Source organism: Ochlerotatus camptorhynchus, unplaced genomic scaffold, assembly GCF_037179485.1.
Source record: "Ochlerotatus camptorhynchus isolate MF236.1 unplaced genomic scaffold, CSIRO-AGI_Acam_v1.1 ptg000179l, whole genome shotgun sequence".
Classification (NCBI taxonomy): Eukaryota; Metazoa; Arthropoda; class Insecta; order Diptera; family Culicidae; genus Ochlerotatus; species Ochlerotatus camptorhynchus.
The window spans coordinates 28557-42308 of record NW_027040669.1 but is presented as its reverse complement, the minus strand read 5'-3'; the positions used below and the strand labels follow the sequence as shown (position 1 = coordinate 42308).

Here is a 13752-nt window from a genome sequence, read left to right as displayed (position 1 = left end):
CGACTGGGGCGAAAAAAAACGAGTGAAAAGTCTACACTCTTTTCTCGCCCCGTGGTGGCCGTTGAACTGAAATTGTACAGTGGAGGGCAGTTTCGGAGGTCACGGTGCTTAGGTCAGGTAGGAATCATCCCGCTCTACTTGAAAAACGAACTCAAAAGTTATTTGGTTCAAATTTAGTTCCGTTGAACTTTCTTGCTGATCAATAAGGCACTACACGTACAAACAGAACTTAATGCTCTTGAAAGAACCGCCAATGTATATTGAAAACTTGAAAGTTCGACAGACTGTGAAGTTCACAAAAAGTTTTTTTTTCCTTGATATGTTTTTCGTCGATCTTGTTTTCCGTGCTGAGCACGCTACCGCAATGCTACCGACGCCAGGGAGACAGCTCCCACACATGGACCCTACCTATTGACCCATCAACTCATGAACCGGGGACCAATGGCCTTGCTTTCCCCGTGATCAGTGATGTTATGCTTCAGAACAACCCGGCGGCGCCGACTGGGATTGAACCCAGGTCTGCTGGGGTGAGAGGCAATCACGCTTACCACTACACCACAGGCGCCGCTGTTCACAAAAAGTATAAAGAACTTGTTTCGAACCACTAACACAAAGTTCAATCCGAGGGGGCTGACAGATCTAAATCGCAATTCTAGATGCTCATTTCGCGCATCTTCTTACATCGCGCATCATCATTTTTGCAGGAAAGCTTCAGAATCGTCATCAATCCTCTTTTTATCTACTCAGCGTACACGCAGCTAGCCAGCAAACCACAAACTTTCCTGCATCGTAGATAGAGTCGTTCCCCTCGGTTCAATCTTAGTACACACTTAATCTAGCTCGATAAAATCTCCAACAGCCGATAACCTCGGCATTAACTTTTGCTGATATCTCTGCAAAATATCTGTTTGTAAACTGATATCTCAGCAAAATGATATTTGTTAGCTAAGTCTCGGCAATTGTTTTACTGAATCTCAGCAAAATAAATTGCAGAAATACTCGGCTGTTGGAATCTCGGCGAAAAGATTTAAGTGTGTACTAACCGTACTTTTAAGGAGCACGAAAGTTCACAATTAAGCTATGTTAAACTTCTTTGAGACTTTAAAGTACACGTAAAATTCTAGATAAGACTTTGCAACAACTTAAAAAAATATAAACAAAGTTCGAAGGAAGTTCGACTAGAACAAGTTCATAAGCAACTTTAGAAATGTCAATTTAAGAAATGTTGTTTACGTTTGAAGAGGAAAATCCATCAACCGCTCATTTTATCTGTCAAACTTTCATAGTGAATCAAAACAGACATAGTGTAGTACTAGAATTTTGTACAAGAATTGGATACGCTTATAGATGTACTTGGGACCAAGACCAATAGGCTAGTCAAGTAGTGAGCCAATTTAAAATCGTTAGTTTCCAGCTGAGTACTGCGAACTCAGCCATTTTATTTTTCAAGTGAGCTTTAGCCAAGTGACACTTAAGGATTATCCCATTTTTACCAAAACCTCTCATAAAATTTTCGAATTGCACAAAATTTCAATCCATCCTATCTATTCACACCGAATCAGCATTTCGTTGTTCGGTATTTTTTAAACTGGCTTTGAACGGTAAAACATTTTATTTGCTGATGGCCCAGTTTAAATCGAAAATAATGCTGATACTCGGTAGTGGTAAACTGAATGTCGGTATCTCAAATGAAAAGTACTGAAAATCGTAAGTTTAGCAACTGAGTTTTTCGGGAAATAAAAAATGCTCGGTACTTTAATAAAACTCAGTAGAAAAATTTACTGAACGAACCGTTTTTAATGACCTTTTACTGTAGCTTCTTCAAAATTTACATGCATTGCTGAGAACGACGCTGACGTTTAATTTTCAGCCACCATTCACACATTTTGAGCGGAGAAAAGTTAAAATGGCAAAAAAAAGTTGAAAATCTTAAAAACTATATCGTTGCCAGCAGGATATGATCTCGACGAGTTTGTTCCGGTAGAAGATACTGATTAGTTTTTGGGATACTGTATAACACGATATCCCGTTGAAATTGTCTTTCGCTGGAGTTGGGGAGAAAGTAATGAATTAGTGCTTTTAAAAGTTATTTATTTACACGGAATCATTCCAGGTAAGTTTAATTAAAATATTATGTTTTCTATCAAAGCTAACTAATTGTGAACTTTTAGAACAGATGGATTACAACATTCTGTCGAAGAATCATTCAAGACTGTCCCTAAAGGCGGACAAGAGGCGAAATTAGGAGAAGGAAGCTCGCGACGTTGTATTATGAGCTGATCTGGTCGCAGTATCAATGAAAGATTTATCAATCAATATGTGTTCGATATGAGAATTAACGATGGGTTTTTGTAAGTTTTGATTCAAAAGGAAATAAATGAATATGTTGAAAAACCTCCGCAACATAATATTTTAAAATATAAATAAAGAATTACTGAGTCGTTCGGTACAACAATTGTTGTACACAGCAAAAAAGTTGTTGAATATTACATCGAAACAGCTGCAACCAGGTCAATCCATCGGTTGCGTAATATCACATTGTACGATGTACATCGATTCTGCGAACAAAATTACATCGATTGATGTAATATTGTATCTGCTTTTTGCTATTACATCATTATTTCATACATCAGCTTGAATTACGTTGATCGATATTACATTTTTTTTTGCTGTGTATCGTCGGTATTATTTCGACAGATACATAATCACGTTTACTGAGCTTTCCAGTTATTTCTACACAACGGTTTACTGATTTAACGGTATTTTTTGATAGTTCATAATATTTACAATTTGCGGAGTGTTCGGTAAAAGAATTTGTCATTGATCTGATTACTGGGAGCTCTGCAATTCAAAAACCCAGTAAAATTTTACTGGGTTCGGTAATCCCAAGTAAGTGTGTATGTTTGTTTTGATTCGCTATGAAAGTTTGACAGATAAAATGAGGGGCTATTGGATTTTCCTATGTTTCGAGGAGTGAATCGATTAGCTTGGGACCGAAGATAGTACCAGAGCTGAGCCAAAAAGTTGAGCTCGTTTCTTCGGAACCTTCTGGTCTTAGAGTTACCTCTATGTTATAACGGCTCAGTCTGGACAGCGTTTTAAACGCTGTCCAGACCGAGGTCCAGACTTGAGAGTTATAACATGTTATAACGGTTGTCAAATAATTGCAACACAGAAACCACCATCAAGATAGCGCTATAACATGTTATAACTCTATAGTCTGAACCGAGGGGGGTGACTCTATCTACGATTCAATAAGATTGTGTTTTGCTGTGGCTAGCTGCGCGCACACTGAGTACATATAAAGAAGATTGATGACGATTCTGGAGATTTCCTGCAAAAAGATGATGAGCGATGCAAGTAGATGCGACAAATGAAAGAAGATTTTTCGAAGATTGATTCGCTAGTGTGAGATTTGTTGCGCATCTAAACTTGAGATTTAGATGTGTCGCCCCCCTCAGTCTGAACGTACTATTATAAAGTTTGATTATAGTACGTTCACACTACGGAGTTATAACATGTTATAGCGCTATCTTGATGGTGGTTTCTGTGTTGCAATTAATTGACAACCGTTATAACATGTTATAACTCTCCAGTCTGGACAGCGTTTTACCAACAATCAATACGAAACTAACGATTTTAAATTGGCTCACCACTTTAGTAGCCTATTGGTCCCAAGCAAACGATTAACGTACCCTATTCTAGTTGAAATTCTATTACTACACTATGTTTGTTTTGATTCGCTATGAAAGTTTGACAGATAACATCAGGGGTGTGTGGATTCATGCAGAACATGCAGGGGTGAGTGAAATAGCTTGGGACTGCTTGGGACCGTTGTTCTGGTACTGAGTGAGCCAAAAATAATATTTTTTTTTTTTTTTTTTTTTTTTTTTAACTCTTTATTTGTTTCAAATTCAAAATAAATTACATTTCATTTTAACCTAGGTGCTCCAGTTACTGCAGTAACGTACCAGCCTTAATTGTTATGATATATATCTTAGTGTTTTTACATTGTTCATGTCTTGGCAATTTTAACCTGCATGTCAGTATAACAATTGATATCTTAAAACTAAACACTAAAACTAAATCTTATCTAAGTATAAAGGGAATTAATCGTTGCAATTGAGGATTGCAACGATTTTTGCCTGAAATTATTAATTATTTTGTTGGACATTTGTGCTAAAGTCTCAACATTCGAAATTCTATGTACTTGCAGAACATGCAGGGGTGAGTGAAATAGCTTGGGACTGCTTGGGACCGTTGTTCTGGTACTGAGTGAGCCAAAAATAATAATGATTTTCTTCGGAACCCAGTGGTCTTAGAGTTACCTCTATGGTTGTACCAACAATCAATACGAAACTAACGATTTTAAATTGGCTCACTACTTGACTAGCCTATTGGTCCCAAGCAAATCGATTAACGTACCCTATTCTAGTCGAAATTCTAGTACTACGCAATGTTTGTTTTGATTCGCTATGAAAGTTTGACAGATAAAATGAGGGGTTATTGGTTTTTCCTATGTTTCGAGGGGTGATTCGACAAGCTTGGGACCGAAGATAGTACCAGAGGTGAGCCAAAAAGTTGAGCACGTTTCTTCGGGACCTACTTGTCTTAGAGTTACCTCTATGGTTGTACTGTACCAGGGAGGCAACTTCAAAATCATCTTCAGAATTTTGTTCTGAATCCTTTGAAGTGCTTTTTTCCTGGTAGTGCAGCAACTAGACCATATTGGTACAGCGTAAAGCATGGCCGGTCTAAAAACTTGTTTAAATATTAGAAGTTTATTCGTCAGGCAAAGTTTGGATTTCCTGTTTATAAGAGGATACAAACATTTAATATATTTGATACATTTGGCTTGAATGCCCTCAATGTGATCTTTAAAAGTTAATTTTTGGTCAAGTATTAATCCAAGATATTTCACTTGGTTTGACCAGGAAATTGGAACTCCGTTCATAGTGACTATGTGACTACTACTAGGTTTCAAAAACGAAGCTCTAGGCTTATGTGGAAATATTATAAGTTGAGTTTTGGAAGCTTTGGGAGAAATCTTCCATTTTTGTAAATAAGAAGAGAAAATATCTAAACTTTTCTGCAGTCTGCTGCAAATAACACGAAGACTTCTTCCTTTAGCGGAAATGCCTGTGTCATCAGCGAACAAAGATTTGTGGCAACCCTGAGGCAAATCAGGGAGGTCCGAAGTGAAAATGTTATACAATATAGGCCCAAGAATGCTACCCTGAGGAACTCCTGCCCTAACAGGTAGTCGATTAGATTTGGAATTTTGATAATTTACTTGAAGAGTTCTGTCAGTTAAATAATTTTGAACTAATTTCATAATATAAAGTGGAAAATTAAACTTTTTCAATTTAGCAATCAAACCTTCATGCCAAACACTGTCGAATGCTTTTTCTATGTCTAGAAGAGCAACTCCAGTTGAGTGGCCTTCAGATTTGTTTGAACGAATTAAATTGTTAACTCTTAAGAGTTGATGAGTAGTTGAATGCCCATGGCGAAATCCAAACTGCTCATCTGCAAAAATTGAGTTCGTATTGATGTGAAGCATCATTCTATTCAAAATTATCTTTTTAAAAAGTTTACTTATTGAAGAAAGCAAACTTATTGGACGGTAGCTAGAAGCTTCAGCTGGATTTTTATCCGGCTTCAAAATTGGAACAACTTTTGCATTTTTCCATTTATCAGGAAAGTATGCCAAATGGAAACATCTGTTAAATAATTTTACCAAGAAAGACAAGGTACTCTCTGGGAGTTTTTTGATGAGGATATAGAAAATTCCATCATCACCTGGAGCTTTCATATTTTGAAAATTTTTAGTTATAGACCTTACTTCGTCCAAATCAGTCCCCCAGGAATCATCAAAAATATTTTCCCGAGAGAAAATATTCAGAAAATCCCGAGCAACCTGATTCTCAATAGGACTAGTAAGACCCAAACTGAAATTATGGGAACTCTCGAATTGCTTAGCAAGTTTCTGAGCTTTTTCCAAATTTGTGATCAAAATTTTACCACCTTCTTTAAGCGCTGGAATAGGCTTTTGAGGTTTTTTCAAAATTTTTGTGAGTTTCCAAAAGGGTTTGGAAATCGGGTCTAATTTAGAAATATTATTTTCAAAAGTTTTGTTCCTCAGGGCAGAGAATCGCTTTTTAATTTGTTTTTGCAAATCCCGCCAGATAACTTTCATGGCAGGATCGCGTGTTCTTTGATATTGTCTCCTACGGACATTTTTAAGACGGATCAAGAGCTGAAGATCATCGTCTATTATAATTGAATCGAATTTAACCTCGCATTTTGGTACTGAGGCAGCTCTTGCTTCAACTATAGAAGTAGTCAGAGATTCAAGAGCATAATTAATTTCATCTTTGGTTTGCAAAGGAATGTTTGGATCGAAGTTATATTCCATAAATGTTCGATACTGCTCCCAATCAGCTCTATGGTAATTGAAAGTAGAGCTGTTGGGATTACAAATTATTTCTTGGGATATTTCAAAAGTTACTGGAAGGTGATCAGAACCGAAGTCAGCATGGGTAACCAATTGGCTACAAAGTTGACATGAATCAGTTAAGACCAAATCAATAGTGAAGGGATTTCTTGCAGAAGAAAAGCATGTTGGGCTGTTTGGATATTGAATAGTGTAATAACCTGCAGAACAATCATCAAACAGAATATTACCATAGAGGTAACTCTAAGACCACTAGGTCCCGAAGAAAATCATTATTATTTTTGGCTCACTCAGTACCAGAACAACGGTCCCAAGCAGACCCAAGCTATTTCACTCACCCCTGCATGTTCTGCATGAATCCACACACCCCTGATGTTATCTGTCAAACTTTCATAGCGAATCAAAACAAACATAGTGTAGTAATAGAATTTCACCTAGAATAGGGTACGTTAATCGTTTGCTTGGGACCAATAGGCTACTAAAGTGGTGAGCCAATTTAAAATCGTTAGTTTCGTATTGATTGTTGATATTACCATTGGAATTGCTTTGAGCATTATTCCATGAGCGGTGTTTTGCATTAAAATCACCAATAATAAAGAATTTAGACCTATGACGGGTAAGTTTCTGAAGGTCACCCTTGAAAAAATTCTTTTGTTGGCTTACGCTTTGGAATGGCAAACAGGCAGCTATAAACGTAAGTTGTCCAAATTTTGTTTCAACAGACACCCCCAAAGTTTCAAAAACTTTGGTTTCAAATGAAGAAAGAATTTTATGTTTGATTCGTCTATGAATAATGATGGCAACGCCACCACAGGGTCCATCAAGACGATCATTTCTATAAATCAAGTAATTTGCGTCCTTCTTAACCTTATGGGCAGGTTTAAGGAACGTTTCAGTTATAACGGCAATATGCACGTTATGAACTCTTAAAAAGTTAAATAGCTCGTCTTCATTATCTTTAAGAGATCGAGCATTCCAATTTACAATATTTAATGCTTTAAAATCCATTACTGAATTTTAAAGTCATGACAATATTATTTGCAAATTTTACTCCAGTTTGAATAGCATCAAACATGGAGTTAGATTTAAGCATATCAGAAATCATGTCAATTAATGAATTCTGTAAAAATTCCATTTTGGGGGCAGTAATGCTTCCTAAGTCAAAATTGTCAAAATTTCCATTAGAACGTTGGTTAGTATTTTGATTTCTACCCGCTGCAATAGCAGCATAGGTAGCTCCATTAACTCGCTGAACATTGTTAGCAGCGAGGGGAGTAGGTACAGATGAAACATTTGAAGCAGGGGAGATATTTGTACCTACGGGTACGAATGTAGAATTTGTTCCTCGCTGACCGTTGTTAACAGCAGAGGAATTTGTACCTGGTCGGAAACGTGGAGCGTTTCCTACCTGACGGTTAGAACGAGATTGTAGGATCGCTTTGCGAGTCTTACATTCCCAAAAATTGGATTTGTGGTTTTCACCACAATTTGAACATTTAAATTTCTTAGGATCTTCCTTCACAGGACAGTCGTCCTTTGCGTGAGAGGAATCACCACAATTCATGCATTTAGCTGGCATGTAGCAATTTTTAGTTCCGTGACCCCATCCCTGGCACTTACGGCACTGGGTGAGGTTTTGGAAATTTCCTCCAGTCTTCCTGAAGTGTTCCCACTTCACTCGGACATGGAGCATAAGGCTAGCTTTTTCTAAGGCCTTAAGGTTGTTTAGTTCACTAGACTTGAAGTGAACTAAATAAAAATCATTAGAAATCCCGTTGCGCGAATCGCCAGGACGGGATTTCATTTTCATTTTGATTACTTGGAGTGGCACAACTCCAAGTAATTTTGCCAGTTCATCTTTGATCTGATCCAGGGATTCACCACTGGGCAGTCCTTTCATGACAACCTTGAACACACGTTCAGTTTTGGTGTCGTATGTAAAAAATTTGTGCTTCTTCTCAGTAAGATACTTGAGAAGACATTTAAATCCGTCCAAGGTTTCAGCCAATACACGGCATTCACCCCGACGTCCAATTTGTAGTGAAAACTTAACTTTCACGAAATTCAAAAGTTCCATGCGAAGAGCATGGAAATCGGTAGTGGTTATCACAATAGGGGGAATCTTTTCCTTCTTGGCATTAAGCCGGGAAAGTTTACTAGAATTTTTCTTGGATGATGGATCATTCTCATCATCCGTGAGCAAATCAAATTGATTACTCAAATTAATTTCATCAGAAGGGGGGTCAAGAGTTTGCCCCTTTCTTTTGCGTTTAGGCGCCATGGCGGCAGTAAATTTTAATCCAAATCGACTTCCAAGCAGATTACTATAAGAATCTGAAGGATCGAAGAGGAATTTTCCAAATCGATATCCAAGAAGGATTACCTCGGGTAGGGTCCAAACAAGGATCGAAGAGGAATAAGAGTTGAACAAGGTAGAACATTTTTACAGGTTGAGCACTGAAAAGTGCTGTTTAAATTTGTTGTAGCTTTAGGTAGTAGTAACACTTCCTTCAGCAAAAAGCAAATAGATCCGCACGGCAAGAGAGCACAATGCGGACTGAAAAAAAAAAAAAATAAATAAAATAAAATAATAATAATGATTTTCTTCGGGACCCAGTGGTCTTAGAGTTACCTCTATGGTTTTACATTCTTGTTTCAGCAACCCAGTTTTGGCATTATTAATATCAAATAAAAACAAGCCACATAGGCCCTATAAGAATGCATGAAAGGTATGTGTGACCGCATATACATTTTATCTGACACATGATCTTCATTTACTTAATGAATAATCAACAATAGAAATTTGCGAAAAGGTATAAGGAGATTTCTATTCGTGTAGGTGGCAACACCCTCGGCAAAGCTATGTCCATTTAGAATCCGGAATAATACAATCATCTGTATCTTGGTAATGGATTGACGTACAAATAAGGCTAATACCCTAATACATCAAAACAAAGGTAATTTACTGTATTTTTAGGAAAAAATATCAATACAAATCATTTCTCTTCGTTTCTAATGAAAATTTTTACTTTCTCTTTTATTCCTCCCATCAAACGCACAACTCTGGAGTCAACTTCCTTGGCACATTTGTTCCACATTTTGGTCATCTGAATCGCGTCCCGAGCCGTTTTTCCACTTTTCTTAAGCTTCCTTAGCTTTATTATTGCCCAAAATCTCTCGAACTGCGGGCAGTTGGGAAGATTTATGTTTTTATCGATGAAATCTACGTTATTATCGCGGTACCACTGGATGACTTCCCGGCTGTAGTGGCAACTCGCCAAATCTGGCCAAAACCTCACGGGACCTTTATGGGCTTTAATGAAAGGTAATACGCGGTTTTTGAGGCATTCTTCATTGTACAGCTTCGAGTCCATCGTCTTATTTGTCACGAACACTTTGGTCTTTGCTCCACAGTTGCATATCCCTTGCTAAATCATCAGTTTTTTGGCAAATTTGTCCATAAAAGCAAACTTAAACTTCACAGGAACATCTCATCGTGCCGTCCCCATGTAGAGTTTTTGGCCAGAAAGCTGTCCGCAATCCATTTTGACGTAGGTTTCATCGTCGATGAGCAGGCATCCTTCCCTAATAAAAATGTAATGGTTAATTTGCTTAACGACGTGTTCAAGGTATCATCCCAACCATTTGTGGAATAGTTCAATGATTTGAGCTATCGTTCGTTTATGGTAATTTTTTATTAGGGTTGGTACTTAGTCAAAACCTGCTGGTAAAATTTCCGAGCTCGAGTTTTGGTGACGAAACTTTGCTTCAACGTTCTGTTTGGTTGCTTGCTGGCTCAATAAGAACGATATCCTGCTCGCAAACGAATTCTTCGAACGGTACTGCGAGCAGTAGCGTATTTTTGTGCGATTTCATTATCTGATAGTCCAGGGTTTGCTTTGACGGTTCTCAACACCTTCTGGTTCAGCTTGCGGTCATATGTTCCACTACGACGCTTACCTTGAGGCACTCGATCCACGCTCTTTCACTCCCTGAAACGTTTGAGCACATCACACACGGCTGATTTGGCGATTTTCAACGTTTTTGCGATTTTTATTGCGGACCACGTTGGATTACCAACGTGGGTGTGCAGAATTTTTTCTCTCCTCTCGGCTTCCATCTGAAATAATTTTTGACTCACTGCACGAAACACCGTGAAATTTGTACCACAGAAAGTGGGCGCCTAGGTAAACAAACCGCTGTAAAATAATTCTTGCAGCGGTCACTTTCCGTGATTCTGGATTCTAAAGGGCCACCCACATTAGATCCGTTTGCGTTGCGTTGACGTAAATTTGACAGTTAGACAATAGATTAAGCTGTCACTTTGCCGCAACGCGTCCGATCCGGATCTTATGTGCGTGGGCCTTAACTGGCCAGAACTTTACTTGTGGTTCAAACAGTAACTACCTACGTGACTTTTGAGCTCTTTTGAATGTTTGGCTCCCGTTTGACAGTTGGACTCGGCTGACAAGTATTTTGAGTTAGTTCGCAGTACTCAGGTTTCCAGTGGTTGCCTAAAGTTTTTGTCAATTTGAGTGAACGTTATGAGTTAGATTCACTTGCCGTGATTTATATTAATCCTTCTCTCCCGCTACTGTAACACCCCTCTGATTCTCCGATCTTTTCTGAAAAGTCTCCAATTTTCGCTCTTGTTTACATTTTGCGATCTCGGTTTTATTTTGACAGATCAGGAAGGCGCAAAATTTCGGAACGCTCTAATCAAAATCGTTTTGAAATCAGCATTCGAAATCAGCGCGCAAAGCAAATGCATTATTAGTTTGCATTATTTAGTGAAAAATCTGGCATTTTGCTGTTTGAGAATGCAGCAACTATCCACAATTCCCAAGCTGGAAACCGAAACCATTGAAATCTTCGTCAGGGAAAATGGTTTCACCAGCGACGGCGGAGATGGCATCAAAGTCACACGGAGAACTCGAACGTAAGTGACTGAATGCTTAATGTTAATTGAATCAAATTATATATCGCATTCAATTGTAGCTATTTGAAAAAGGTCGTCGATAATGTTACTGTCGAGGATTTGAAGATAGAAACTCTGACCAAAACGATCAGCGTCCAGGGTATTCTAAAGGAAGTTTCGACTGTGAGCACTACTAAGACAAAGAAAAAGAAAATCGAAGAATCAAAACCCGTGCTGGGAGTTCATACGATAAAAGCTGAGCTTCATGAAGTAGTTGGAGATTTGAAATCGGTGCAATGTATGGATTGTGACAAAGTCAAAGGTAATGTCTTGATTTTGTTCTTTGAAGCTTGTTTAAGAAACAATTATTATTTTCAGCTAAGTGTACCAAAGTTTACGCGTACCTCGTTTGGTTGCAACAGAAGCAGCAGCAAATCCTTCAAGAGATTGAGAACGCAGAGGAAAACATTACAAAGAAGATAAAACGCGAACGCAACATAACTGGTGTTCTCCAGCCCGTTAATTTGGGTGCTCTGCAGGCTAAAGTTGAAATGCCATCATTGCCAAAACTAAAGAAGGAAGCCGTCGCCATTTGTCCATTGGAAATGGAGTCGGCTATGAGATTGTCCTTGTTCAATCTGATTCGCGAATATCAAGGCAATGATCCGCAAGAATTTCTGCAATTCTGCGGAAATCGCATGCTGGAAGAGAACTGCGGTAAAGCTCAGTTCCTCACCGTTGAACAAGCCGACACTGATTTGTGGCATGAGCTGAGAAAAGGCCGAGTCACCGCTTCACGGATGCACGAGGCCTCCCGTTGCACCATGCTTAGCGGTTCGCTCACCAACAAGATAATGGGAATCAGTTCCGGATTTTCGTTTGCCATGAAAAGAGGTACCGATTTGGAGGGACACGTTTTTGCCATTTTGCAGAAAGAGTATCCTTCCCTGCAGAACACGGGACTGGTACTGGATCCGGAATTTCCATGGATGGGTGCCTCACCGGACGGTTTGGCCGATGATTTTGTTCTGGAAATCAAGTGTCCTTACACACCGAACACGCACGCATGCTACATCGACGTCAATAAGCTGTCCAAGAAGTACTTCGCTCAGATCCAACTGCAGATGCACATGACACGGAAGACGAAGGCGTTGCTCGGGGTGGCAGCGCTGGATTTTGAGAGGACGCGTAATGTGACCAAGGTTTGGATCGACTACGATAAGGAGTATGTGGATAACATTATGGAGGAAGCGTTCGACTTCTGGCAGAAGGGCGTTTTCCCAGCGCTATTGAGAAAACGTAAATCGAAGAAGTAATTGTGGACTTTTTATTTTATTGTTCTGTTGTATTTTAAACTGATCTGAACTGACTTAAGTTAAGTTAAGGGTACTGGTGACTGCCATTTTCAATACTTGAAATGAATTTAAATAGACTATAAATAAATTATTTGTACGAACTTGTATAGAACGTCCTATTGGTAGTACAATAGAGTTCACAGTAACTGTAATAACAGCTGGTAAATTTCATAGACATGATATGGTAAAAAAATGTCAAAAATTTCCTCCACAAAAAAAAAAATCTCGTTACCACCTCTGTCTGTAATAACTGTGAGCTCGTTGGTGTTGGTAGAACTTGTGAAAGAATGGTAAATAATTGACATGCATACACAAGCACTTAGATTATTTTACAGGAGTCAGTGTTTTTACTGGGTTATTGAATTGTTAAATTTCAAATGACCGTTAATCGTAAGGAATCAATTAAATCGATGAATTTTATTTTCTATCATTAAATTAACTAACAGAACTAAGTATGTACAAGTTTGGAATATTTTTTTCAATTTTTGAATTTTACGCAGATAGGGTAGAGAACTACTTTGGCCTATACGCCCATTTTGGGCCTATCGAGCTAAAAACTTCAAATAAATCCATGATTTCAGAGTTAACAAGTCAACTATGCGTTTGGTACGATACTTTAGTTAATAAGCTTCGGAACGAAGTCAATGAGAACGCGTGATATGAAGGTTTGAACCCATTATTCCCAAAAACAAAAGAAGCGCTCCGACCGGATAAATTTTTACCGAACAGTTCAGCAATTCAAAAACCCAGTCAAACCATACGGACTGGATTAGTTTGCAGAAACATCTAGGGAAACGCCTCAATGATGTAACTAATATCAGATTTGTTTTTGAATACAGTATACCTCGATATAACGTAATTGTTATTTTTGACTTTTATCGCCGATTTCTCGCAATCGATCTTTCAATCAAGCAAAAGAATAACAACATCGAACAGATGAATCAATCTCCCATCTATTGGTAATAGTGATTGTATGATTGAATTGTCAATTTTTGAGATATCGACCATGGAAGCTACAAGTG

The 13752-nt window shown here is 38.3% G+C and overlaps 1 protein-coding gene across 1 annotated transcript; it reads left to right on the top strand.

The window, feature by feature from the left end:
• Positions 1 to 11186: 11186 nt before the first annotated feature.
• Positions 11187 to 13027, top strand: LOC135701894 (uncharacterized). The gene is made up of 3 exons (XM_065222839.1): positions 11187 to 11396; positions 11456 to 11697; positions 11754 to 13027. Exons 1-3 carry the CDS (start codon positions 11278 to 11280, stop codon positions 12689 to 12691), a joined length of 1299 nt encoding a protein of 432 aa, XP_065078911.1. The 5' UTR covers positions 11187 to 11277; the 3' UTR covers positions 12692 to 13027.
• Positions 13028 to 13752: the final 725 nt, after the last annotated feature.

What these genes read in the sequence shown, in the direction of transcription:
- LOC135701894 (XM_065222839.1), top strand. Translation starts at nt 11,278, where the DNA reads ATGCAGCAACTATCCACAATTCCCAAGCTGGAAACCGAAACCATTGAA. An exon ending in GTCACACGGAGAACTCGAAC is followed by an intron (nt 11,397 to 11,455) that starts GTAAGTGACTGA and finishes ATTCAATTGTAG; the next exon opens with CTATTTGAAAAAGGTCGTCG. An exon ending in GGATTGTGACAAAGTCAAAG is followed by an intron (nt 11,698 to 11,753) that starts GTAATGTCTTGA and finishes TATTATTTTCAG; the next exon opens with CTAAGTGTACCAAAGTTTAC.